The sequence below is a fragment of the Amblyomma mixtum genome, chromosome 1 (genome assembly GCF_055824585.1).
Source record: "Amblyomma mixtum isolate Tamu chromosome 1, ASM5582458v1, whole genome shotgun sequence".
Lineage (NCBI taxonomy): Eukaryota > Metazoa > Arthropoda > Arachnida > Ixodida > Ixodidae > Amblyomma > Amblyomma mixtum.
The window spans coordinates 124,696,359-124,722,870 of NC_143012.1; the positions used below are offsets into that span (position 1 = coordinate 124,696,359).

The following is a 26,512-nucleotide window of genomic DNA, read 5'->3' on the forward strand; positions in this document are numbered from 1 at the left end:
TCCAACATGTATGTTCAGGCGCTCAAAAGCGCTAAAAGCACTTCCACTCACATGTAACCACCAATGTCAAAAATTCTGGCGGGTCATTAATCCTTCCACCGACGATAGTTTTGCGTTATCTGACCCGTTAGGCGACCTCATCCCTTCCAACGTTCGCGTCACGATTCTTAACCGCGCAATCACTGACAACTTTACACCCATATCTGATGTATACATATGCCTACAACTCACCACTTCAACTATGTTTTCATGCCACCTATAACTGTTGCTCCTACTGGTGTGAATAAGCTTATTGATGGACTCAGTGTTCATTCCGCTCCGGGTTATGACTGCGTTACTTAAAAAGCACTGCAGCTTATTCGCCCATTATACTAACCAAACTTTTCCAGCATTGACCAGTCAACGCTGCTACTGAGTGGAAGATCGGAAAGGTGGTTACAGTCTACAAATCCGGCAGCAAAGCATCCCCTATTAATTATCGTCCCATATCCCTTACCAATACTTGACCCAAAATGTTCAAACATATAATATTCACCAACCTTGTTAACTTCCTTTCATTGAACAACTTTTTTATGTCAGCGCAACATGGTTTTCGAAAACCTTACTCTTGCGAAACACAGTTAATATAGTTTACACATGCATTGCACTGTATTCTAGACCTACCATCACTAACTGACTGTATATTTCTGGATTTTTCGAAGGCTTTCGACGATGTATGTCACAACCTTTTGGCTCGCAAACTAAAACATCTTAATATTGACTGTAACTTATTGAAATGGATTGAATGTCTACTTAATCGCTCACAATTAGTTTTTGCTTACGGTTGTAACACCTGTTTTGCAGAGGTGTCTTCCGGAGTTCCACAAGGTTCAGTTCTTGGACCCTAGAATGATCCCCGCTCTCTTATGGATTCTCATATTCACCTATTCGCTGATGTTTGCGTCATTTTTAGAGAAATAACCAACACTAACAACCTTACATTACTTCAGTCAGTGGCGGTCACAGAGAGTGGTTTTAGGGGGAGCGGACAGACTGCTGTATATAAAAAAAAAGAAAAAAATAGAAACAACGATTTTTCATTTTATTTGCAGAAAAAATTTTTTCCCCTTTGTTATTGAAAAATAAATGGCGAAAGGTATAGACGTTGTACCATTACTCAATCTTTGAATGTTAACGTTTACGCGAACAATATTCATTTCGGTACCAGGGGAAACGAGTCGACGTCTGAGATATTCCGCCACGACATGTCCACTAAGGTCAAAGCACCTGCCCGGACATTTCACCAGTGGGGTTAGCGGCCTTCATTTCTCAGTTCTGGGAAGTGGCTTAATTTGTTCCGCCCTCAGTCCTCAAGGCGGCTGGTCGGCGCTCCTTGTCAAGCCAGAAAGGGATGGTCCCCTCGCTGGCGTCGCTGTGTCCCATGGTGGGATAAAGACATGAATGGGTGGCTCCCTCCCCCCCCCCCCCCCCGGCCGATGAGGTTGTTGGCCACCGCAACCGCAGGTCAATGGCACCGCCGTCGCCGCCGCGCCGGCGGCATGGCAAGACAACGGTGGCGGCAAGGCAGGAACACGATACCTATCAACGTGTTGAACGTGGAATTGTGTGAAATAAGACAGCCGCTAACAAGGTGAACGTACAAAGCAGGGGACTACTTGACGAGACCGCCACTGACTTCAGTGCGAATAATGGTGAATGCAGCTATATATGAACAAATGCAAAGTCATGCGTGTATATAGAAAAACTTCCGTCCCACCTCACTACTACATCGATAACATTTCGTTGGAATCAGCCTCATCATATAAGTGCATCGGCGTCCACATTACTTATTATCTTAACTGGTCTCTTCATACCGAGAACATAATTGAAAATGCTAATCGCATGCTTTGCTACTTACGTCGCAACTTCTTTAACGTTCCTTCCAATTTGAAACTACTGCTTTATCAAACACTAATACGATAAAAACTCGAGCATGCAACACGTGTATGGCACCCTGCTCATGACAACTTCATTAATGATCTTGAGCTGGTGCAAAATAACTCTGTGCGTTTAATCCTTGTTAACTACAACCGCACAGCGAGTATAACTACTATGAAGTCCAATATCTGCCTCCCATAACTGACATCGCGTAGAAAAGTGTTTCGTATCACCCTGTTCCACAAGCTGTACCATCATCCCGCTCTTCGTGATCACCTCATCCCCCATACAATTTCTGTATCCCGCCGCATTGATCATGATCACAAAGTTGGAAGTATGTCATGCAACAGAAAATGCTGCTCGCAGTCATTCCTGCCGCGAACCTCATGCGACTGGAACCACCTTACCGCAGAAGTTGCCGGCACTGAAAATTACGAGCAGTTCCGCGTAGCAATAGCTAACATTGTATATTCAGGCGCTGTTTAATATTCATGTAATCAACTGTATTTTTCTCTCAGTTTTCGTATATTTACCATTCCCCCTGTGTAATGCCACTGGCCTTGAGGGGTAAATAAATAAATAAACAAACAGAGTAATATGCAAGCCTCTCACACAACATTCACTAATATTTCTTTCTTTCTGTAATAACGATTTGTAGACAGCCTAAAGGCTCATATTTCACTGACGGGAAGGTTCATTTTTCAGTCACAGTTCCATACTGTAGAGCGCAGGATAGCGCTTGTGCTGCATAGTTCTTCTGTGTGTGTCATTGTAGGCGCTATTGTTTGTTTTCTCAAGTACTATGCACCGTGTATCCCAAACTGAAGTTCTTCTAAATCTTTGATATTAGCAGTTGCAAATTCAAGCCTTCTGCAGGATTTGAAGGAGGCCCAAGGAGACGAGGACTAATTTTATGCATATGCAAATGTAAACAGCTAATCTATCTGTACTATTGTAACTTGCATTCTCTTTTTTGCTTTATGTGCTGTTCTTATATTTCGTGCCATAATGCTGAATGTCGTAATTTTTGTATGTATTATAGTGCAAATTGATACTGTATGTCTGCTGTCAAAGTGTTTTCTTTTTCTTTACCGTAATGCGCGATTGTAATGTTTATCTCTTATACTGTTTGGTGTACTTTCCATGTTCTTTTAAAGTACCAACTTGTTTTTCCTACGTTCAAAACTGTCATCTAATGGTCCCCTGGGCCTTGTCAAGCTGTGTGCACAGCTTTTAGCCCAGGGTGACCAGCCAGATTTTTCTGGTAAATAAAGTGCATTGACTGATTTATTAATTCATTGATATGCAACTTACAAATGATTGGAAATGAGGGGAACATGTGCACAGGGCGGAAAGCGCGTGGTCTGCCAGGAAACACTGAGGTGGCTCCGAGAAGGGCCTTTAGTAAGGACGACATCCGTTTTGTGCCTCCTCACTGAGCAGCGACGACACGGCGTGCGCAGTCCTCGTTTTGCCCGAGCTGTCGAAGCAATCCTTGGTAAAAAAAACACGAGGGAACAAAGTCGTGCTGTGTATGCAGATGCGATCGCCTCGTGGTTCCATTCACAGCGAACAACCATCCGGCAAGCCCGGCTCTTTCGACGGATTCAGGAAACGACTGAAAAGAACAAAAGTAAGGAGCGAAGAAAGGTGCACTGCTTACAGGTTAGAACACAAAAACAAAGCTAGGCGCTGCACTCGGTTAACCCATTCAACGAGGTGTGGCGTGAGCTTTAAATCCGATTTCGACAAGGCGTGAGAAGTCGCTAAAGAAGCAAAGGCACACTGCACTGGATGAATGATATAGATAGACTAAGCGCAAGTCAACTTCTCTAAAGCCACACTGCACTCGTTTAACCCTGCAACGAGGCCTAGCGCGGGTTCTGATGTCTGGCGCCGATTTCGACAAAGAGAGGGAACACGGCCGCGAGATTGATGCCCGCAATCTTCCAGGAAGCAATGAAGCGGCCCTGAAAAGGGCCGTTTGGAGCAGCTCTTCAACGTAAACCTACAGCGGCGTGGCGGCGAGCAGTAGGCCCAGCGTCCGCGGCGAACAATGACATCGGCTTCCGAGAAGCATATCCAGGGAACGACGCTGCAAAAAAAAAAAAAAGTTTCGTTACAAGCACCGCAATTTGGTGAATCCTCAATGCACAAGAAAACTTGCGACAATGTAGTTCAGTCCTTACCTCGGGGTTGAGAATGCGCACGCCCGACAAGCGTGTCAGCGTAGCTGTCAAACGGCGGTCCTCAAAGCGCGCCTGATGCGGATCCTTGTAGTGCCGCGGCAAAAACTTTAAATACGAGCACGACACTAGCCACGTGCTCCTGGCGAAACGGCGAAAGCCGCAAGCAAAAACTGCACAGAAATTTCAGCTGGCTGTCGCCGACGAGCGCACCACGCTCGAACGCCATAGCTGCACACGCCTCGAAACGAGCGCGCCGAGGATCACGAAACGAATGCCCGCTCACCACGCACGCGCGGCGCGGCGGGTGCACCTAGCGATTCCCCAGGCGCTCTAGGGAGAGGTCGAGAAAGGCGCGCTGACGCCACGTCCGGTTGAGAACGAGGGCGAAGTCAAAAAACGTCACGGAGAAGCGCATCTCATCGACCAATCAGCGTTTCCAGCCTGCCTACCCGCAAACGCTTCTATCGCGCGCGGCTCGCAAGCGCTTCGTAAAAGAAAGGTATCAAAAAAACCGCGCCGCTCGCCGCTACACTCCTACACCTCCCTCCCCGTAAACACGCACGTAGACACAGACCGGCGCACAGCTGCGGTGAACCTTTTCAGACGCCAGGCGAAGAAAGACGACACTGCTCTCGGGCTACCGTACACCCGCCGCGTGGCCTTCGAAATGCAGCTCAGCATCGCCGAGAGCGGCTTCATGTTTCTGTGCCGTTTGGTGAGGTGCGAAAGTTCGCTGATCAAAACAATCAACGCTTCTTCGCGTGTCGAAGCGCGGTTCCGGAGTGCCACCTTTTCGCGATATTCATTTCAATGCATCGATCGCTCCGCGTAGCGACACCAAGTTTGACGAACAAAATATCAAATGAGCGGTTATTTGCTGCATTTAAAAGCAATCTTAGATGCGTGCGTAACGTCACGACACCAGGCATGTAGACTTTAACACGCAAGGCCGAACACACCGTGCCGAAAGCCCGTCCACCGCCACCGAGAAACACTCGGGCCCCTAGCAACAACGACGCTAACGATGCCGTACGCCGTTGCTAGTATACCCGAGTTTTCTTAGCAACAACGACAACGTTGCTAGTGGCCCGACTTTTTAAGCCTAAATTTTGACGTCACTTCCGCCACATTCTTGCCAACGCATTGGGAGTACCATGGAGGAAGAAAAAACACTAGGAGGGAGCATGACGTCACAATTTTGAAGCCTAGTCATAAAAAATATAATGGGAAGAATCATGGGAAATAGGCCCTCACGTGACAAGGCAGCGGTAGCTCTTAGCCGGATTTCGGTTTCGGTTTCGCTCTCTCGCTCTACGAGCAACTGCGCGACCATCTGCTTGTGTTCCGTGGTGAGCGCAAACTGCTCGCTCGCTGCAGCGGCCACCATCCCCGAGCGACGCGTGCGCTGACTGCGGCGCAGTGGAGACATTGGAGCACATGCTCCTTCGCTGTGCCTAAAGTCACTGTGACTTTAGCTGTGCCGCTTCTGCAGCGCCGCGTCGCGAGATGCTCGCGGCCTGCAGGGCGCTGGGAATCATCCCGGACAGTCTCGAAGCGCTCCTGTGGCCGCGCGGCAATGCGCGCACCCGTGACATCCCAAGCAGCCACCGATATCCTTCGGACGGCCGACAGAGGTCTATTTCGGATGTTCTGTACGTCCGCTGAACATCCGCAAAGAGCCGGTAGACGTCCGCAGGCCGTCCGAAAGGTGGCCAAAGGTATACGGTTCGCCCGCCGACGGACGTCCAGTTGAGTACGTCCATTGGCGGATCTTTCTCGAATATTCGCATATATGGTGCATGCGTGCTTTTTTCACTCCGCGCAATGCAATAAAACCAAAAACAATTTGATGCATAGCACGCATATTTTATTGTGGTTGATGATACATCAGCAGAGCAATGGGTTACATTCGGAAAATTTCTTAAATGTGACTCTTCAAATGTGGCAAGCTTGGGACACACATCCGTAATCTTCCCACCCACAGGATTTCTGAAATAAAAAAGAACGCGGCAAACATCAGTCATGTGAAACAAATGGCACAATGCAGCAGCCCAAGTTAAAAACACTGGAACCAATTAATAGAAGTGCTGCAGGTATAACAGACAATGCACTTTAACAAACACCTCAATAAGTATAAGGCAATAACAGCTCTCACTTTTCCACACCACATTTGACAATGTATTTGTTCTTTATTTATTCTCATGGGCCTTAATTAGGGCACTAACCTGCGCAGCACTGTACGCGACTGTGCACAGAAAGCCGCAAAGCTTCCGTTGCGAACCACTGCGAACTACACGTGCTTCCTATGGTCTGCCTTTCGCGCGTTGTCACTCTGTATACAGGCACAGTGAAACTAGCAATGCCTTAAAAATTACCAAGATGCGAAAATACTCCGTCCCACAACTTTGAAGAGGAGTGGGAATTAGTCGCGCGAGTTGAGGGCTGCCGCAGCTGTGTGATGTAGGCTCCCGAAAGTGTGAGAACAGCACACACTTGGGGAAGCCATCTCCTCGCGCTTACTGCTCCCACTGTCCTGTGAACGAATGTTATATGAGCATGCTGCATTGTCCTAGAAGCAAAGTTCCAAGAAGTGTACTGGATACATACCTTCGTAGGCAATCACATGTGCACTAAGCCTTCTTTACACCAAGGTCGACGCAGTACGGTATTCCGGTGTTCCAGAAGAGCTTCAGGCGCTTCCCGTATCTTTCGAATTGCTTAAGTTACACACAACTTTCGTCCACAGACCGAACAAAGCCACATTTTATAATAACAGAGCTATAAAGATCTGCGCGACAACACTACGCGACATATCAACAACAGCGCTACTATAGCGCTACGGAGCCGTACTGATGGATTGGATTGGTCTGACCGCGAACTGACATCTATGATGATGGTGATAGCAGAATGCACGGGAGTTTTGATCATTGGTTTTGATGCTTACGAATGGTTTCAATGGCAAGTTTAGCTAGCAAAACAGTGGACATGTCGCGCAACTCCTCTAATTTGGAGAAGTTTTATAAACATAAAACTAGTCATTGAGTTCTTGCAAAATTCTGCAACACCTGCTTCTCTTAGATAAATTTAGCTCGTTGGCGGCTCTTGCACTGCAGGTAGGATTGGAATCGTACCAATTTACAAACGTCTTCGCGTCAAACCCTCCAACTGATGCAAATAAAACAGTATACATACACGAAAGACTCGAATTTTCTGTGAAATAAAAAACGTCCATACTCATGGCCTGGGAAAATACTCGACCATACATCCTTCGGACGTCCACCTCGTCTCTCATGCGGATATACAAAAGTGGACACAGTCCGTACGTCCAGCGGATGCACGAATACGGATATCCGAAATCGGATTGCGTTCGTACGTCCGATGGACGTCCGATCTCGGCAAAGGACGTTCGGATCTAGCTCGTACGTCCGACGGATATCTGTGGTTGCTTGGGATAACAATGGTGAGCCTCTGTGCGTTCATGAGCAGGCGGACTTGACTTCCCGCTTGCTCTTCGTCAGATAGTGCACGCGTGACACGAACACTCCGTGGGTGCTACCTCGGACGGTATACGCGGCCGGGCGCCCCACCTCGGCCGCTAGTGCAGTGTGCCGCGCGCGCGATTAGTCCGAGACAGGACGCTGCCCTAGTAGCACAGTATGTTACTGCAATGTTGCAACAACATTGCCAATGTTGTACTATGTTGTGCTAACATTCTTCAACATTAGATAATGTTGCTGCAATGTTACTAAGCAACATGCTGATAACGTTGCCCTAAAGTGGTCTTTTTACATTGCAGCAATATTGTCAAATGATGAATAAATGTTGAATCACATACGATGACATTGATATAACATTCATGCTATAGGTTAATTCTCTGCCCTCTCGGGCTATTTCTGAAGCCCAAATAGAAAAGCCGGTACCAGATCACTTCTACTCACCATGACAGTATTAATTTATTTATTTATTAATTTTTACTTCGAGGGCAAGTTTGTTTGCATGTGCAAATGGTGAGCAGTCCAAGTGTACTTGCACTCTGTGACACTAATGTAGAAAGATATATTTCTATCTAAAATATTTTAATGAGCTGGAAGTACTTTGTTTTTCAATTAAACATGCAGAAAAAATTAAAACTGCCGAAGAAATTTAGTTCTGGTTTCACTGACGCCCCGCAGTCTATTGGCCATGGAGATCACTATCACAAATCCAAACCGCGGCCGCGCCGAGAGCCAATCCTGCGATGCGCGCTCACCGGAGAACCTGCGTTGCGTGTCAGCGGCAGTCGTGGCAAGATATTCACGTTTTTTGTTCTTCTAGTACAGTTTTTCTTGCGGTCGCCGTGCCCGCGCTGCTGTGTTTCGTTGTGGTTTCACTGGAATTCAGCTGAAACAACGAAGGCTTGCCCAGAGGATGACCTCAATGGTGAGTGATTTCTAGACTTCCATTGTTGTGCTGTGACTTGTGTTGGTTCTTCGTGATAGTTTGATAAAGTGTTACATTCGTTGTATCATGAAGAGAATGAAGTGTTCGGTAAGCGAAGTGTCCATTCAGCAACGACGCCGAAGAACAGCAGAGGTTGTTCACGACGAACTAGAAAACTGTTTTTCTGTTGTTAGGCTTGATAATGGTCATGGCAGCAGATTGTACGCAACATGAGCGGAACAGTATCAAGATGCCTTTTGATCGCATAATATTATTTTATCCTCTTTATCAGCGCCAGGCGAGGACGCAGTTGAAAGCCGCAGTTCACTTGTCGGATTTTAGCACCGCTAGCAGCATCTCTGACATAGAAAGGGCAACATAGGAGTTGTCGCGGATTTCTGACAATAAGGAGTTGGTGGTTTATGAAGATAGGATGACACTTGAGTCTGGTGCCGCTACTCAATGTCTAGAGCACGACTTGCGCGAGTGGGCAATTAATAGCCTGCTTCTCACCTGCATTCCCTGCTTAAAGTGCTGAAGCCATACCATCCAGAGTTACCCACGGATGCTAGAAAATTACTAAAGACGCAGAGGCATACTGATCCAGCAGTGATGACCGATGGTCATTACCATTACTTTGGAATGTTTCGTTCTCTGGAAGAACATGTGCATGTTCCTTAACGTCTGCACTTTGTGCGAGGGCATTACACCAGTTCTCATGCATTCTACTGGAAGATAGTATAAATCCAGCGGCATTTTAAGCAAGGAACCAGAATTTGTTCTTTCACTCGAAACTGACGCTGCTGCATTATACTAGTCTTTGCCCTCTCATTCCCAATCAGATGTATACCCTTATAACCAACATTTATGGGACTGTGCAGCGATTTGCGCCAAAGGTAAGAAAAGTGAAATATTCATTGGTGTTCAATCATCCTTCATCATCGTCAGCCAGACTATACCCACTGCAGGGCAACAGCCTCTCCCATATTCCCCAAATTAGTCCTTTCCTGTGCTAGCTGCATCCACTTGACCCCTGCACCCATCATCAGTTTGTGATCTAGCTTATGTAGCCCAGGAAGAATCGGCCGTTAGCAACTTTGCCTTTCAAATTGTGCACAGCAGTGAGACTGAAAAAGACTATAGGCTGGGCCTGCCCTCTTCGCTTGGTTTACTTTGTTGGCCACCCGCCATGGCACAATTGAGGGAAGACAAAGGGAGTGATGTGCAACCACCTCCAGCCGGCTACGCCTTCATCTACAAACGCCCTTGTGGTTTTAAGCAATTGAATGGTCGTCCCCATGGATGACATCAGTATGTCCGCTTGTAAGGCAAGATTCAAGCGAGACAGCAGCACTGGCAATCGCTGTGAGGTGCGGGAATGGGAATTTTTGTTTATAAATTATTTGCTTGCTTTGGAGGAATTTTAGGTGGCATGAATAGTCGATCTCCTTTATGTAATGAATGCATTTTTTAGCCACTTTCAGAACAATTTGTTGCTCAGGCTGTTAAAATATGCTCGCGGTGCCAGGGAAGGGCATTTTTTTTTTTCACTATTTTGGTTTGAGCCAAGTGACTGGACATAAGTTCTTTAAACAGAGCTGTCCAATGTCTGTGTTCCTTGAGGAGTGTAGAAGATTTGTTATTAGACGTGTATGCTTATATTAAGAAATTTTTTGTTCTTTTTTTTGCAGGGATGCAGCTTCGCTTGTGACATCATGAATTAGAAGAGACCATCATCGTGAGCAGCTGGAGGCTACCAGAAGACAAGCATATTTTAGACGTGCTAAATTGTTCAGGCAAATGTTGACAGTACTTTAAATTTGTAGTTTTCCAGTGCAACGGTGCATGACCAAAGAAGGGAAGAAGGATACTTGAAGAAAACAACGCAGCAACAGGGACAAGAGAGAAGATGAGACAGGTGCTGACTAGCAAGTGAAGGTTTATTGAAAAGGAACGCATAAAACATACTCTCTTCACAACCAAGAGTGCGCATAAACTGCGCGAATAACACTGATAACCTGTCAACTTCAGTCATGGTGGTCAGGATACAATAGTTCACAATCATGAACAAGGACGGACAGTCGTTCATGACTGTGAACTGTTGAATCTTGACCACCATGACTGAAGTTGATAGCTTATCGGTGTTGTTTGCGCAGCTCATGTGCGCTCTTGGTTGTAAAGTGAGTATATTTTATGCGTTCCTTTTCAATAAACCTTCAGTTGCTGGTCAGGACCTGTCCCATCTTCTCTCTTGTGCTTGTTGCTGCGCTGTTTTCTTCAAGTATGTACCAACTTGCCGTTTTACTGAAGTTGGGAAGAAGGATAAAACACAGCGCTCACTGACAACTGGTTATTTAACGGCACAGACACTGCTTAAATGCCCTCAGACCAGCCTTTATCATAAAAACTATGAAAGAAACTTCATATCTGCATTATATGATACAATTGAAGTATTGCTCGCACATTGTGAACCAGCTTTTTTAATATGATGCGTCTCTGTCGCTTCACATGTGGTTTGTGGTCTGCTTCTGCTAAGGATCTTCGCACTTGAAAATCTCTGTACAATCACTGCAGTGCTTGACAAGTTTGGAACCTGTCTTCATTCTTTAGATCTCTTGCATGCAGATTGCATTTATGGGCCTCTAGCATTTTGCCTCCATCGAAATGCAACCACCGCGGCCAGGATAGAACCCGTGTCTTAACAGGCCAGCAGCGAGCACCATAACCACTGAACCACCGCGGCGGCTCATGTATCTGTGTGTGTGTGTTCCGTAGGGTTGGAAAACTATGCACTTAAATCAGTGATGTTAAACAGCCCAACAACTAACTCTGCTGTTCATAATACCTCTGCTCCTTGTTTCTGAATGGCCAACTAGGTTGAACTGCTACTTTGTTTATTTGTTGCAATTTTGTGCACAAAATGAATGTGTTATATTTGGGAAATACAAAGTCCAGGTGGTGCATGTTTTCAAGGTGTGCTATTGTTGTGTAAATAGTTTACTCAAGTGTTTTGTATTTATAACATGCCAGTTGAGAGGTGTGTGCACGTTTTCATGCTATGGTAATGTGCCTAGTAACTGTTTAAAACATTAGCTCTGGTTCTTGTTCCCGAGTAGCTCACATGTTTTTTTAGATTTGTTGCAAAATTCTTTATGAAGTAAATAAATAAATCATATCCGTGAAAATGTAAGCCCTCGTGTTGCATTTTTCAAGCTGTATTGTTGAGTGTATTATAAGTCTGCTTCCTTTTTCGAAATTATATTTCTGTCTATTTAAATAAATCAGTCTAATTGTCGGAATAACCATGTCATGGAATCTTGTTGCATCTAAACGATAGGAGCACTGGTAGAGAGCTAATGAATGTAACATTTAAGGATTTATTTAGAGCAAGCGGTCTGGAAAGTATGGAAATACAATGTGTTGTGCAGTGCAGTCTTGTATTTGTATTCTATAGCAAGCACCGCATTACTGTGTAGCAAGGAGTAATGCTCAATTGCTCATTCTTGTAACCTTAAGCTGCTGTAACCATTCTGGTATGATGATGCCATTGTACACAGTTTAGTCTTTCAAGAGATCACTTTATGGAGCAGCAGCCATTATTGGTCGCTGAAATATTTCAGTAATTTAGAATGCTGTCTAAATGTTTCTGAAACATTATGACAGCATTGCAGCAATATTGTAGTAACATTGTCGTGGGAATGTTGCATGTGTGCGAATAAAAAGTTGTATCAACATTAAGAAAATGTTGTAGCAATGTTGCATTAATATTGTCTCCAGAAGTTGCTTTAACATTGACTGAAAGTTGGTGTAACATTGGAGCAATATTGTCTCAACGTTGTCTTATGTATGTTGCGTTAACGTGGCAAAAAGAGGACGCTAGCCACGTTAAGGCAATGTTAGAAGGTAACGTTGTGGCCACACTGAGGCAACAAAGCGTGCTACTAGGGTGCGTGCGCGCGGCTACGTAGTATACATACAGTTTACTTTTTTTTTGTAAGTGATTGTGCACAGCGGCCGGGAGACCCCGCGCAGGAGCAGACGTAAAGCCGCCGGCACTCTCTCTCGACAGCGAGAGAGAGAAATACTTCACTGCTGCATTTCACGTCGGAATCGCGTATGTGCGCGAGCGTACTCGGCGCGACTTGTGCCTCGAGAATAGAGGAGAACGGCGGGCCCATGGGCGGGCCGAAGTCCGCCTGCCCGAGAAATAGAATCTTTCGCAGTGCGCCGGAGCGCTCGTTAAACACGTCCGTGCGCCGTGGGCGCTCTGGAAGCCACTGCGCCCTTTTTTAGAGGCTCGTTTTCTTCGCCTACTCTCGAGTTCTCCGCCTATAGCATGCGCTGAAATAAACGCTCCGTATGTGTTTATAACGACGAAAGGAATTCCTCTCTATTCTCTTTATTAACCACAGCTGAACAGTGACGAGGTCCCGGCCGCACCCTTTGATGAAAAGTTTACCTGCAGTTTTCTACAGTGCACCCAAAAACTCGAGAGTGTAATCAACAGAGGTGTTGAGACGCGGAGCCTTCAGACAACCTCGAGCTCGGTACGCATTCCGCCAAAGCTGCAACACAGGCGCTGCGCTTCTGCGCTACATCGGAGCACGGGCGTTCACTAAAAAGCACCGCTGGTTGGCAGTCTGGTAACTGCGGAGGGCCTATTTCCCACGAGTCAGTGCGCAAAAGGGCCCTCGGCAGCGGCGTCAGAGGAGGATGGCTTGCAGAGGCTGAGCGCACTCTCTCCTAGTTTTTTTTCCTCCATGGGGAGTACGAAGGGCCTCTCCTGAGTTTTCTTTCCTCCATGCAAGTAGAGTACTTGCAAGTGGCGCCGCACTCCCTCGCAGAATACTCCGCTTCAGCGTCTTTTCTCTCTTTCACTCTCTCCAATCTGCACGTGGCAGCGGTGGTGGCTCGGCTTGAGCCAGTCCGCAGGCCAACATGCTGTGGGCAGAGGGAGTGGTGCCGAAGGAATGGAAGCACGCTGTCGTGGTTATGATACCCAAACCCGGCAAGAAGCTTCAGATTGAGAACCTGAGACCCATTTCCCTCACGTCGTGCCTTGGCAAATTGTACGAAAGAATCGTCACCAGGCGAATTCAACAATACTTGGAGGACGAAGAACAGTACCCGCACAGCATGTTCGGCTTCCGGGCGAACCTGTCGACTCAAGACGTCCTGCTGCAGATCAAGGAAGAGATCATAGACACGGCACCTAGAACTGGCGAAAACATTATCATGGCCCTGGACATCAAAGGGGCCTTCGACAATGTTAGCCACGAGGCCATTATGGAAGGCCTAAACAACGCCAACTGCGGAAGAAGAACCCACGACTACGTAAGATCCTTCCTGTCAGAACGCACAGCGACTGTGGGATTGGGAGACCTGCGAAGCGACACCTTTACCACCCCACGTAAGGGCACGCCGCAAGGATCCGTAATCTCACCAGTGATTTTCAACCTTGCAATGATCGGACTGGCCAGAAGACTCAGCAAGATCGATGGCATCCAGCACGCGATGTACGCCGACGACATTACGGTCTGGGTGAATCGAGGCTCGCTAGGACAAAAGGAAGAGAGACTGCAAGAAGCAGCAACGTGTGTAGAAGAGTACGTGAGGGAAAGGGGCCTAGTATGCTCCACGGAAAAGTCGGAACTTCTTAGGGTAGGGTCCAACCCTACCAAGGAGGAACTGACAGTAAAGTTAGAAGGCCAAAATATACCAGAAAGGGATATGATACGCATCCTGGGCATGTGGATCCAAGGAAGCAGAAGATACCTACACAATTAGCCTACTCAAGAAGTCAACAGAACAAATAAGCCGCATGATAAAGAGGGTATCACAGAACAGAAGCGGGATGAAAGAAAGCGACACGATCAAGCTCGTCAGAAGCCTGATAGTCAGCAGAGTCACGTACTCGCTGCCATACCACCGCATGACCAAGAAAGACAAAGAACAGACGGAGGCGCTGCTAAGAATGGCGTACAAGACGGCACTCCACCTGCCAAGAAACACATCAAATGAAAAGCTGCTACAAATGGGCCTAAACAACACATTCGAAGAACTAACGGAAGCCCAGCTAAGTGCGCAAATAGCCAGGCTCCAGCAGACAGCCACCGGCCGCAAGCTCCTAAAGAGATTAGGGCACAATGTAGAAGGGATCGTAGATAGAACAGCTAGCATTCCAGACGAGGTCCGCCAGACACTGGACATCAGCCCTCTGCCGAGAAACATGGATCCCAACCTCCATGCCGCTAGAAGGCAGGCCAGGGCAGACTATGTGAAGCGGAACCTAGCCACAATGGAAAACACAGTATACACAGACGCGGCCCTCTATCCATGGGACCACAGGACCAGAAAGTTCCGAGTCGCGGCAGCAGTGGTAGATTACATGGGGGAACCATTTAGCAGCGCGACATTAAGAAACTGTACGGTAACGGAGGGGGAGGAAGCTGCCGTAGCTCTAGCGGCGGCCGAAGGTTACCGTAGGAACAAGTCTTTGATAATCCTGACAGACTCCAAAGCAGCATGTAGGAACTACATACAGGGCAAAATAAGCAAGGAAGCGCTGAAGATCCTCCTCGAAGCAAAGCTTCCAAATAAGACCTTAAGACACAGGATTTTCTGGATACAGGCACACACCGGGATAGAGGGTAACTCGAGGGTAGACAGCCTAGTTCGCGAGATCACGAGCCGAGCAGGGCAGTCGGAAACCCTGGAGGACCCCATGACGGTGGAACCAACGTATGCAGAAATATTAAACTATCACAGAGGGCGGAGATTCAAATACCCACCACCGCACACATCATTAACACAGCACGAGGCGGTCTGCTGGCGGAGACTGCAAGCAGGGACTTTCCACAATTTATACATACTACATAAGATGTTCCCTACACAATACAGGGACACATGTCCGTGGTGCGGAGCAACCCCCACGCTATATCACATCACATGGGAATGCGAACGTAACAGAGCATTTCACAAGCTAAATGACCCGAATGCGGAACAATGGGAGGGCCTGCTGACCAGCAGCGAGCTCACGGCCCAAAGGGCACTGGTGCAGCACGCCTGCGAAGCAGCAAGACTCAGCGGTGCCCTGGAATAGGGGCGCCGACCTTGTGAAGAGGCCGAAGACATGAAGACATCGGCCCACCGCTAAAACCTGATTTTTGGATTGGATTGGATTGTAAAACATTTATTGCGTCGAGAGCAGGTTGCGGAGGCACGTAAATGTTTTTCACTCACTCACCGCAGGCCCGTGCACTTTTCTCTTCATCCTTCTCTCAGTCGCAACAAACACAACAGCTCTACCCCGACCGAGCTGACGCACCCAACGTTGGACGCATGGTTAACTGGCTACTTTTGAAACCTGTCTGGCGACGAAAATTTTAGGTTGGCTCCCTGGCTACTTTGAACTCCAGGGACAAGATTTCATTATTCCATGGAGCCGTGATAGACCACTGCTTCCAGTTCTTGAGGCAAACGTCGATACAACTCCTGCCGCGGCTTCGCCCTTTCGTTCTCAGTTTTTTTACGTTGTTCTCGTGTAATTTCTGCTGTTATATGAAAGGAACAAGCAAGCTGAACGCGAGAAATATGAGCATTGTGTGCAGAACTCTGTAATTTCAGAGAAACAGAAGAAAACAGGCATGCAGGTCTCACCCTGCCGCGGCAAAAGAGTGCGTGCATTAAACACTATGTCCTTGTCTGGTTCTCGCCTTCCGAGCGTGAAGGAGAAGCAGTGGAATGACGATGAGGCTAGGTCATCTTAAAACCGAATTTTCATGCAGGAAAGGAAAGGCGTGCACAGCGCGGGAGGAGCGACTGACAAGAAAGACGAATGCTGCAGTGCGCGTGAGAAGCGCTCAACTGCACCAAGCACCACGAATTAAAGCCCATTCAGAGCTTAACTTGCTGCAATACGAAACAGCTACATGACACGCTCTGTCGAAAAAGCAGTACCATACCTTTTGGAGGCGCTAATGTGAACCAACCGAACACTTCGACACCTCACAAGATAGTAGCCTAGCCATCGCTCCGGTTCTGTCTAAACATAATTCGGTAAAATGGTCGCTGCAAAGTAAATGTTTCCACCTATTCTTTCAGCCAGCAAGTGATAGCATAACTTGGGCCTGAGCGTGGCAACAAGCACCACAGTAAAGTGCAGAGTTGGCGAAGCAAGGCAAACGAGACGACACCGAGCCGAGTAGACGCGAGGCTCTGAGTGTAGCGACGTCCTGTCGTCTGTTAGTGTTGTCCCATTACGATGCAATGGACCCTTATTTTTGAAACGTCTTTCCCGAAGACTTCGCTGGTCTCCTCGCTCAGTTGACGGCGCAACAGGTAGGCATTGTCATGTAAAAAGACGAGAACGACGAAAAGACGAAATGCTAAGTAGGAAAACAAAACTGAAACTGAAAAACCGTGCTGAGATCCGATTTTGTGCACTGCCAAAGGCTGACTTTCGGGACAGGGCCCCTTACTTCCGGTAGCTTCACTAACCCTCTAGTGGAGATCAGTGGTGTCAACATGGAGGAACGGGTGTCAACAACAAACTAAACCCCCCCATTAAAGAGGACCCGGATGGGTTGAACCTCACAAACAAAAAAGAAGGCTGTTCATTTTCTCGTGTTCCCATTAAAGTACCCCCATCCCGCGGTTGACACGCGCGTGGCAATGGCGTGTCACCAGAGTGACGTAACCGGAACTTCCGCGCAATTTAATTTCCCCTTTCTCCCCCGTGGCCAACGTTACTAGAAATGCGGCATCTGACCGCCTAGTGAAGACCAATAGTTGAAACCGAAACTGTAACAGCGGAGATAAATTTTAACTTAGCGGTCGTAAGCAATACCACATGCTGATCCATCTATAGTAATGTCTTGCACATCGCGACAAAGAACTAGAACATGTGCCCGAAATTTCATTCTGCTTTGAGTACAAAATATCACAGCCAGGTGGCACGAGCCGCCACCCGATTTAAAGGGTTCGGTCTTATTCATCCACCGTAATAAGTCGGGCGTTTTCCTCCCTGCGGCGGCGGCCGTTCCTTTGGCTGAGTGTTGTGGCTGAATGTGTGGTCGGAGTGGTGATGGCTGCCAGCGAGGCGTGCGGCAGTAGTGAATAGTGGTGGTCGGCCGTCGCCATGATCTTCGGCTCGAGTGACATCCTGAGCCAGCAGCAGCTGCGGCGGCTCTCCGAGCACAAGTACAGCTGCTCGGGCGCCTCGTTCGCGGACCCGTTCATGCAGCCCTTCTGGAACTGGGTGACCAGCAAGTGCCCCCTGTGGCTGGCGCCCAACCTCATGACGCTGTCGGGACTGTTCGTCAACATCGCCACATCGCTGGTGCTCGTGTGGTACAGCCCGACGGCCACGCAGGAGGTAATTAAAGGTCGCCCTTCGGTGTCCTTAAAACCGCGATCCTGTTTGGAAAGCCGTTGCTGTGGAGCTCGGTTTTGCTCCTCGGGTGCATTGAACATACAGCACAAAATCTCTCCCTTTTTGCCCCACGTGCGAGAAGAAGTATGTGTGTAAGTTGGTGAAGGAACTCGGTGCACCCTCGGGCGAAAGGATTCCAAGTGGCGCCACTTGTAAGCAGGTGGGACCACTGGACATCACCATGTGAACACTTGCAGATTAAACAGACAAGGCAGAATTAAAATCCGATTGTAAAAAAAAAAAGCTGTCAGCAGCTAAACCTACTAAATTGTATTCATCATTCGCTCAATCACTGTGGTCGAAATTTTATGAAATAAGTGCACTCAGTAGGCAAGCGCCACTGGCCCCAGTACGAGAGTCTCATAAGTAGGGAACAAAAGTGTGTTCTGTGGATGCGCGTATACATGAGCCAGTGTTAATAGTGTCTGTTTGTCGTATTCTGTGTGATGTATGCTCATCTATGTGTTGATTTCCATGAAAGTATATGCAATCCTCAGTTTGAATTCTCCTGTGAAAATGTTGGCTCAGCGCCACTCTGCAGTCCTCACAAATCAGTTTTCCTTTTGCACCTTAGCAATACATAGCTTGCACCGACGTCACATCCGGTGGCCGTCGGTTGCGAGTCGGCCATGCTGCCGAACTACCGCCACCAGACCGTCTCTAGCTATCCGCTGCTTATGTTAGCTTGCAACGTGTCGGTTCTCGACCATCCGTAGATTTGGTATGGTTTTGTGTGCCATCCTTGGCTGCTACGACCGTAGCGGCAGCTCCAGGTGAAGAAAGAAGAAGCCGTTTAACACGAACTTCATCTGCATTCGTCAGATAATTGCAGGCATGCAAGTGCCAGCACTCCATGACTCAGTACGAATCTGCGCGAGCTGTGGCTGGCTCGCATTGAGCGCGACGATTTGGAACCAGTCAATCCAAATTTACTTGTTTGTGGAGTGCACTTTGTGACACGTAAGAGGCTTGAATGTTTACGAGAATGTCAACTGAATGTTTACGAGAATGTGGGAAGCAATGGCTACACTCTTGAATGTTGCTGTTTTGATTGACGCCATCCAATTTGTCTGACACTGGGTCCCATGTCGCTGCATCCTAGGTACAGCACTAGGCAAGCCGGTTCGGATCGCCACGACCGCAGCGAGCAATGACGGCAGAGAAAGCGGCGTGCCGATGCTGAGCTTTTCGTCTCGTTGCTTGCGCATCGGAGATACGCTTCTCACCCACGTGCTGTAGAAATCATTGCGTGCCGCCATTGATTTGAAGGCTTTCACTTCTTCCAACTTCACAAAGCTGGAAAGAGCACACCACATCCTTTCTGGGCCACAAGGAACACATCAACGGCCATCGTCGCGTCGACTCCCAGTCGCAGCGTGTACGGATCTGTATATCGTCACAAATTTTCACTTTGTCTGCTTAGCGTACGCGTGCCGATTGAATAAGTTCAGACCAGTAGCCTGCACTGAATGGTTCATTCCTTCGTGGAGCAGGCATCGCGCCCGAGAGATAAGAAAATAATCCAAAGTGTCCGAGGAGTGGCCAGGCATCGCAAGGCGGACGGCCGAATGGTTCGGCAGCATTGGTGGGGGCGGAAGGGACGTCACGTGCAACCTGTGTGTATGCAGACTCATTAAGAGCACCATTGGAACCAATTTCAAAACCCAGTTGGAACCATCCGAAATATTGAATTTCATGGTTCTAATTAAAATTTCATTTTTTTTATGGTCCCACTTGCTCAAGTGGTCCCTCTCTGCCAAGTGGTCCCTGTCCACTTTTCTCCTCTGTCTGCCCCATTCCTTGTGCGCTCTGTTCCTTCATCGCACTTATTATCCCTTAAAGGCCCCTAAGTGGGGTACTGCATAGGGGGGGGGGGATCAATAACATATATCAACGGTCAGTAATAGGCACTACAATACAATAACAATACAAGGATACCATAAATTGTAACAAAGCAAAATTCAGAGACTCCTGAAACAGACTATAAGCAGTGCAATATTATCAAAAACGCTACATGGACTGCTCACATAAACTCGAAAGAATAAAAATTATGCAAAAAGAAAATCGCTGTTGAGATGGGCAGCAAGTTTAGTCCTAAACGGAGGCTATTGATTCGGGTAACGCATTCCATGCTGCAATTGTGCTGGGAAAAACGGACCTGTTGAAAGCCTCAGTGCTGAACACTCATTGAATTAAAATGGCGGTGAGAAGTGGCGGCTGTAAGAGAGAGTTTGGTCGATGAGGAAAATCAATTTTTCGGCGGATTTCCAGTGGCTCGAGGGAGGCTCTGTTACCAGTTTTGCTGAGGCAAGGGTCGTACTGGGCCGCACGATTCTGAATGGATTCCAAGGTATTAATTAGATATGCATCCAGGTTGCCGGTGCGTTTTCGAGTTTGGTGAGTTTTTGAACGAAAGGAGGGATCTTAGCGAGTGATTTGGAAGCACTACATTTTTGAATGTGGTCTGACCAGGTTAGTTTGTGGTTGATAGGGGTAACGATAGGACACGGTTTTAGAGAGGGCTGTTGAATTTAATGCGGGCAGCACAGGTTTCGAGAAACTTTCAAGTCATTTGGAACACTGTGATTCAGTGAGACTTAAGTCGTGCTGGAGCAGGGACTGGTAAGTGGAAATGCGACGATAAAGAGATTCGATGATGTGCCGATTGGAAGATGGTTAATAAATATTGAGGAGAGCAGAGCCTTGGGGTACGCCTGAGATGACTTTTGTTATTCCGGAATCTTGATTGCTTATAACAAGTGTATTGCGAGCGGTCTAAAAGAAAGCAATGAATCCGTGATAATATTAAGGGATCAACATGAAGGCATGAAAGTTTAGTGAATAATAGCTGATGTGGAACACGATTTGAAAAATCAAGAAAGATGACGTCATTTCGGAAACAAGAATCGAGATTAAGGTCTGCTGTAAAGTTGGGATTCACAGGAGAATCTTGGCCGGAAACCGGGCTGTTTATCGTAAAAGAAAGAGTTGTTGTCGAGGTGTGATGCTATCTGAGATATGTTCAAGAACATTGAGATGGGACGCAGGGATTGGAACGATTGCCTCCTTTAGGTAACTTTCCAGTCTTTCGGAATTTCGCTGTTACGTATAATTTGCAATATGCGGCTAGAAATGGACTTCAGTACCTTAGTGTTTGTTATCTGGTCCAGGTGAACTCGAAAAGTTGAGCTTTTCAATAAGTTTGCTAATAAGTTTGGATGTGATATGTGAAAAATTTGCATCGGGTAATGCAGGATGGGTTCTTGGGTAAGCACTGACGTGAAATAGACTGCTCATCTTCTGTGGCATGCAAGCCATCTTGATTTACCAAGGAAATATTGTGTGAATGCTTTTTGCCAGGAGTGACCAAGTTCAAGAACTTCCTTGGGTTTACGCGGATGGTATTTTCAAGGCCATGGTGAAAAATTTTCATTCTGGAGCTTCGTAGTAGCCTTGTATAACTTGCTGTAGCTTTGCCATTCTTTAACAGGAGTGGAAACTTTGGTGGCACGGAATAGGCACTTTTTTTGCTTGTCTTAGAGATTTATTAATAATACCAGGGTTTGTTCGAATCGCTGCAAACACGGAGAAGGAGGACATATCTTTCGATGAACGAGACAGGGGTTGTAGAGTAGCCACGTTTATTCAACGGTAGATGCTGACTGGTGGAAGAAGAGGAAGAATTTTGCCAAATCTGTGTTAATAGTCCGGAAATCGGCTTTGCTATAATCGCAAATGTATTTGGTGGTAGGCTGGTGGATAGGAACAGTGAAGCTGAAGGTTAATATTTCGTGACCACTTAAACCATTAATGCATGGTGGTGCCTGAAGCAACTCTAGGATTTGAGCAAAGAATGAGATCAGGGATGTTATCACCACGAGTAACTGCTTGGGTCAGGTGAGGGCAGGAAGTACTGGCCGGAAGATGCCGATAAGGTTTCCCAATCAATATCAGGACGGTCACCGCAAAGTAAGTAGTTGGCGTGAGGAAAGCGAGGGTGCAGTTCGAGTAATGCCCCTGTCAGACAAGCAAGTCATTTTCAACGAGTAGTCTGATTCGCATCGTGAATGACGCTGCTGAACGCACTCGGCACGAAGGGAGTTTGGCGAACTCTCTCCACTGAGGTGTATAGCCTCGGTAGCAGTGTTTCAAAACAAGAATACAATGTCGCTGATAACAATGGCGTTTTATTGAGCACAGCTAATTTTTTTTACCCCCTTGTTCAGGTGAACTTAATTTGCACTGCCGTGAAATATATATACTGCACAAATTCCGACATTCTTGTTTTCAGCTGGAATAATTTGTGAGGCAGCCACATGGCTGTGGCGGCCAGCATGGCGACCGTAGCAAACCGATGATGATTGGACGTTTCTGATGATTGGGCTCGCTCAATATCGGCGGGGTGTCGACTGAGATTCCAAGCTCTGTTTTAGCACAAAGAAATAACATGTTCTTCACATCGGGCCGTCTGCATCCGGAATCCCCAAAAAAGATTAGGTTCGATCTACGAAGGCGATTCTCAGCGCCATCGCATTTGTCAACTAGATGCTTGATTTCTGATAAAAGCTTGGCAGTGTGAGTACGCGCATGCCAGGCCCTTTGTATCCCGCCTTCTTGTCACCACCACTTTTCTTTGTTCCCTGATTGGTGATGCGGGCGCATAGCTTTGCCAGTTTGGACGGTGCTGTGAACACCACTGTACTTTCCCGCCACCTTCTTCAGGTTGTGGGACACCTTGTTCACGCACGGCATGACTGCTGGTCTTGCTTTGCTTTCAGCCCTTTGCCGCGCTTTCCCTTTCATCTTTTGCAGTAGCGTCTCAGCCGCCACGATCGCACAGGGCACCTGATCATTTAACACTTTCCTGAGGACACGATCTCATGAGAGCAGACACAGAGCAGCAATCCCCCTCTGAGCAGTCTCTGAGTGCTGCGACAACACTTAGTGATGAAGAGCAGGACGAGGACAGGACAAATTTTATTCAGAAAGAAGATTTGTATCCTCATGTCAGACACTGGTACGACTTGGTCAGTCACCTCTTTCCTTTGATGAGATAACGTCATTTGTGTTTTAGCATGATCAGTGAATCTCATCAAGCCATGGGCCCGCCACGGTGGCTCAGTGGTTACGGCGCTCGGCTGCTGACCCGAAAGACGCGGGTTCGATCCCGGCCGCAGCAGCCGAATTTCGATGAAGGCAAAATTCTAGAGGCCCGTGTGCTGTGCGATGTAAAGAACCCCAGGGGGGTGGAAATTTCTGGAGCCCCTCACTACGGCGTCCCTCATAGCCTGAATCACTTCGGGACGTTGAACCCCAATAAACCAAACCATCAAGCCATGATTCCTGACCAGACGGTATGTTTCGTACCTTATGAGAAAAGCCATCTGGTCATGACTTGGCCTCAGAATGTTTGGTGTTGCCATCATGGGTTATCGGGCATAGCTAAAGGGCTGCATTGTAAGGTTAATCTTTTTTTATTATTTATCCCTTAGTCAATCATTTGTACACCGGTCCATTCCCACAGGTCAGGGGAATTTGATACACAACCTCAGCCTGACGAACTGAGCGACGCGTTTCTTCCTCCGGGGGCACAGTGACTTGTGTGGGGCACCACAGTGCATTGAGTGGCCATTAATAGAAGGGACAACTGCCGGTCTGACTTGGGTCAGTCTCTGACAGCCTACCAACCTGATAGTTGAGGCTGTTTTGCACCAGAACGTGCCAATGGTCTGTTGTACAGTCTTGGAATGTGCGGATTCAAATGTCAACAAGTCTTTTTCGGGAGTGTATTCAGCACTGATGATCTGGTCAAGTCACTATCTCAAAACTGCAATCTATTCTGATCAGGTATGGGCTCAGTGGTTATGGCGCTTGGCTGCTGACCCGAAAGACGCGGGCTCGATCCTGGCCGCGGCGGCAGAATTTCGATGGAGGTGAAATTCTAGAGGCCCGTGTGCTGTGCGATGTGGGTGTACGTTAAAGAACCCCAGGTGGTCGAAATTTCCGGAGCCCTCCACTATGGCGTCCCTCATAGCCTCAGTCGCTTTGGGATGTTAACTCTTTCCTTACCACGGGAAAAACGACCATTTTTCACATGTCTCAGACAAAATTTTTTTTTAGAAAAGCTGTGATAGATAAAATTATATAAAATGCATAACAATAATTCAGATAGAATGCACTTTTAATGAAATTTATTTGAACACATATTCTGCTTGAAATGCTGTGAAAAAAAATCAGTAAACACAACAAAAAGTAAAAAAGAAGAAAAGTTTTGTGTTTATATGACAATAACTTTCCAAACACTTGTACTAAAAAAATTCCAGAAACTACAAAACAATTCAAATTCTTTCTAAAACATGGCATTAAAGTTTGAAAATTATAACTTGAATAGTTTTCGAGCTAGAATTTTTTTTCTTCATGCCTCTTGAAAAGGCTCGTTTGAGAGTGCCCTTTATATGATTTTTACAGTCCAACAAAAAAAAATTGGAAGTGTAATGTTATGCGCCAAACGAAAGCTTGGTAAGCGCGGTTTAAAAAATACAAATCAAAACTTATTTAATTTACGTCAAAAATTCAAAAAAAAAATATAAAACACAACAAGTATAGGTGTGATATTGCGATATATAGTATGCGATAAGTATAGCTGCGATGTAGCTGCAGAATCGAAATCCGACGTTACAACATCTTCGTCCGAGTCACTGCTGCTCGGAGGATCTTGAAAATCAGCTGCAGAGGCTGGAGAATCACGTGCAGCGGGACTCTTCCGGGCGCGCGAAGCGCCCGACCTCGACGCGACGCCATCCTCACCGCGTATTATGTCGCAATAAGCCTATGCTCCAAGGGCACTTCAAAAATGCACGACTGGCGGGGAAATTACGAACTAGGCCGAAAATGGAACTAACCGTCTGAACAACAAACCAGATGCGCCCGCACAAGCGGACAGGAAAAAGAAAGCGAAACTATCAGGCCAACGTTCCGGGATCGGTTTGCGCAGTTACAGCGTCTGAACCAAAATCCGACAATGCAACATCGTCACCAGAGACTCTACTACTCGTAGCATAGATAATAATTGCAGTTAACGCAGTAGAATTGCGCGCAGCAAGGTTTTTCCGAGCGCGCGCCGTCTGCGCACCCGACGCCATGCACGGAGCGTCCGCGCCGTACCCTCCGCTTCAAGGGCGTTTCAAAAATTCGCGCGTCGTGGGAAAATTGCTCTCTACGCAGAAACCGAAACTGTAGTCTCTGGAGAACAACTTAGATGGCGCCACATCACCGTAACGGCTACAATGAGGAGCTTCGGTTCGCACAAACAGACCGGAACGAGGAATCTGAACGCACAGGCGAGCGTTCTGGGCTCTCGTTGCCCAGTTTGGGCTTCGAAACAATACCTGACGATACAGCATCGTCGTCAGGGTCCGTGCTAATCGATACATCAAAAATATGTGGTGCAAACGCAGCGGAATTGAGTGGAACGGGGTTTTTTCGAGCGAGCGCCATTCCCGATGATGACGGCTTGTTCGGAGCGCCCGACGCCGCACACCCAACTTCAAGCGCGTCTCAAAAATTGTCGCTTTTTGGCAAAAACATAAACTAAACAGGAAGTTGAAGTTTAATGTGTGAACAACAAACCGAATGACTCAGCAAGTCCGTAGCGGCCGCGGTCGCGCTGCCGTAGCGCTTCGAATTTTTCGATCACCGGTGATCGAAGCACAGTGGCGTGGTAACGAAAGAGTTAAACCCCAATAAATCGAACCAATCTGGTCATGAGCGAAGTTTAGACACCTCCCATGTTATTTGAAAGACTGATAAAGCTCTTGCATGGGGCCTGTGTGGTTCAAACTGGGTTGCTCTTTAAGAAAAACCAGAGAGTCGTTTACATACCTAAACTATCTCGTCATCTAACCAGATCACAATCAGTGCTGGCCAAGAAAATATCAGCAAGTACAGTTGCCTCACAAGAACTAATGCTGACACTGCCGCAAGGACTTAGTTATGAAATGCTACGAAGGTAGATCTCCACCAGCGTCATAAAATAATCAGCGGCCAAGCGGCAGGTGTTTTGAAAATTGATGACACTATTGTCTTCAATACAAGACTTAACAGCACAGAACAGGGCAGCATGAGGAATAAGAAAGAACAAGTTTTCTGTCAGTCGAGAGAACTCAAAGATGAGGAACCCTGTAGGGTAGAGACCACATCACATGAGTTTTTTATCACGAGTGGTTCTTTTAAGCCGCTGTGGTGACTCTGTGGTTATGGTGCTCAGATGCTGACCCGAAAGACAAGGGTTTGATCCTGGCCACGGCAGTCAAATTCCGATGGAAGTGAAATTCTAGAGGCCTGTTCACTGCACGATGTCAGTGCAAGCTAAGGAACCCCAGGTGGTTGAATTCCCTTCACTACTGCGTCCCTGAGTCGCTTTAAAGGGGCTGCTTGATGGCACGCAGATGCCGACTCAAAAAGGAAGGGATGTATAGGAACGGGAGTTGTTCAGTGAAGAAATGCCAAGTGATGGTGATTTTGGCGGGGCTTCCCTTTTCGCTCTCCCAATGAG

General features: G+C 47.2%; 1 protein-coding gene and 1 long non-coding RNA gene across 7 annotated transcripts in view; one reads left to right on the forward strand and one right to left on the reverse strand.

Moving 5' to 3' along the window:
* Positions 1-5,951: 5,951 nt before the first annotated feature.
* LOC149367539 (uncharacterized) lies at positions 5,952-6,936 on the reverse strand. Its single transcript, XR_016287388.1, has 2 exons — positions 6,714-6,936; positions 5,952-6,095 (listed from the first exon to the last, which is right to left on the reverse strand). It is a non-coding gene; the product is annotated as an uncharacterized LOC149367539 (long non-coding RNA).
* Positions 6,937-17,493: 10,557 nt separating this feature from the next.
* The window catches only part of bbc (choline/ethanolaminephosphotransferase 1 bbc), a 74,902-nt gene continuing 65,883 nt past the window's right edge, over positions 17,494-26,512 (forward strand). For 2 of the 6 annotated variants that reach the window (XM_089556031.1, XM_089556035.1), the window contains exon 1: positions 17,518-17,901. In XM_089556031.1, coding sequence (XP_089412157.1) covers positions 17,665-17,901 — 237 coding nt within the window. In that variant the 5' untranslated portion in view covers positions 17,518-17,664. Of the gene's footprint in view, positions 17,902-26,512 lie in introns of all 6 variants that reach the window. The other 4 variants (XM_089556019.1, XM_089556040.1, XM_089556012.1 and 1 more) reach the window with 4 other exon arrangements.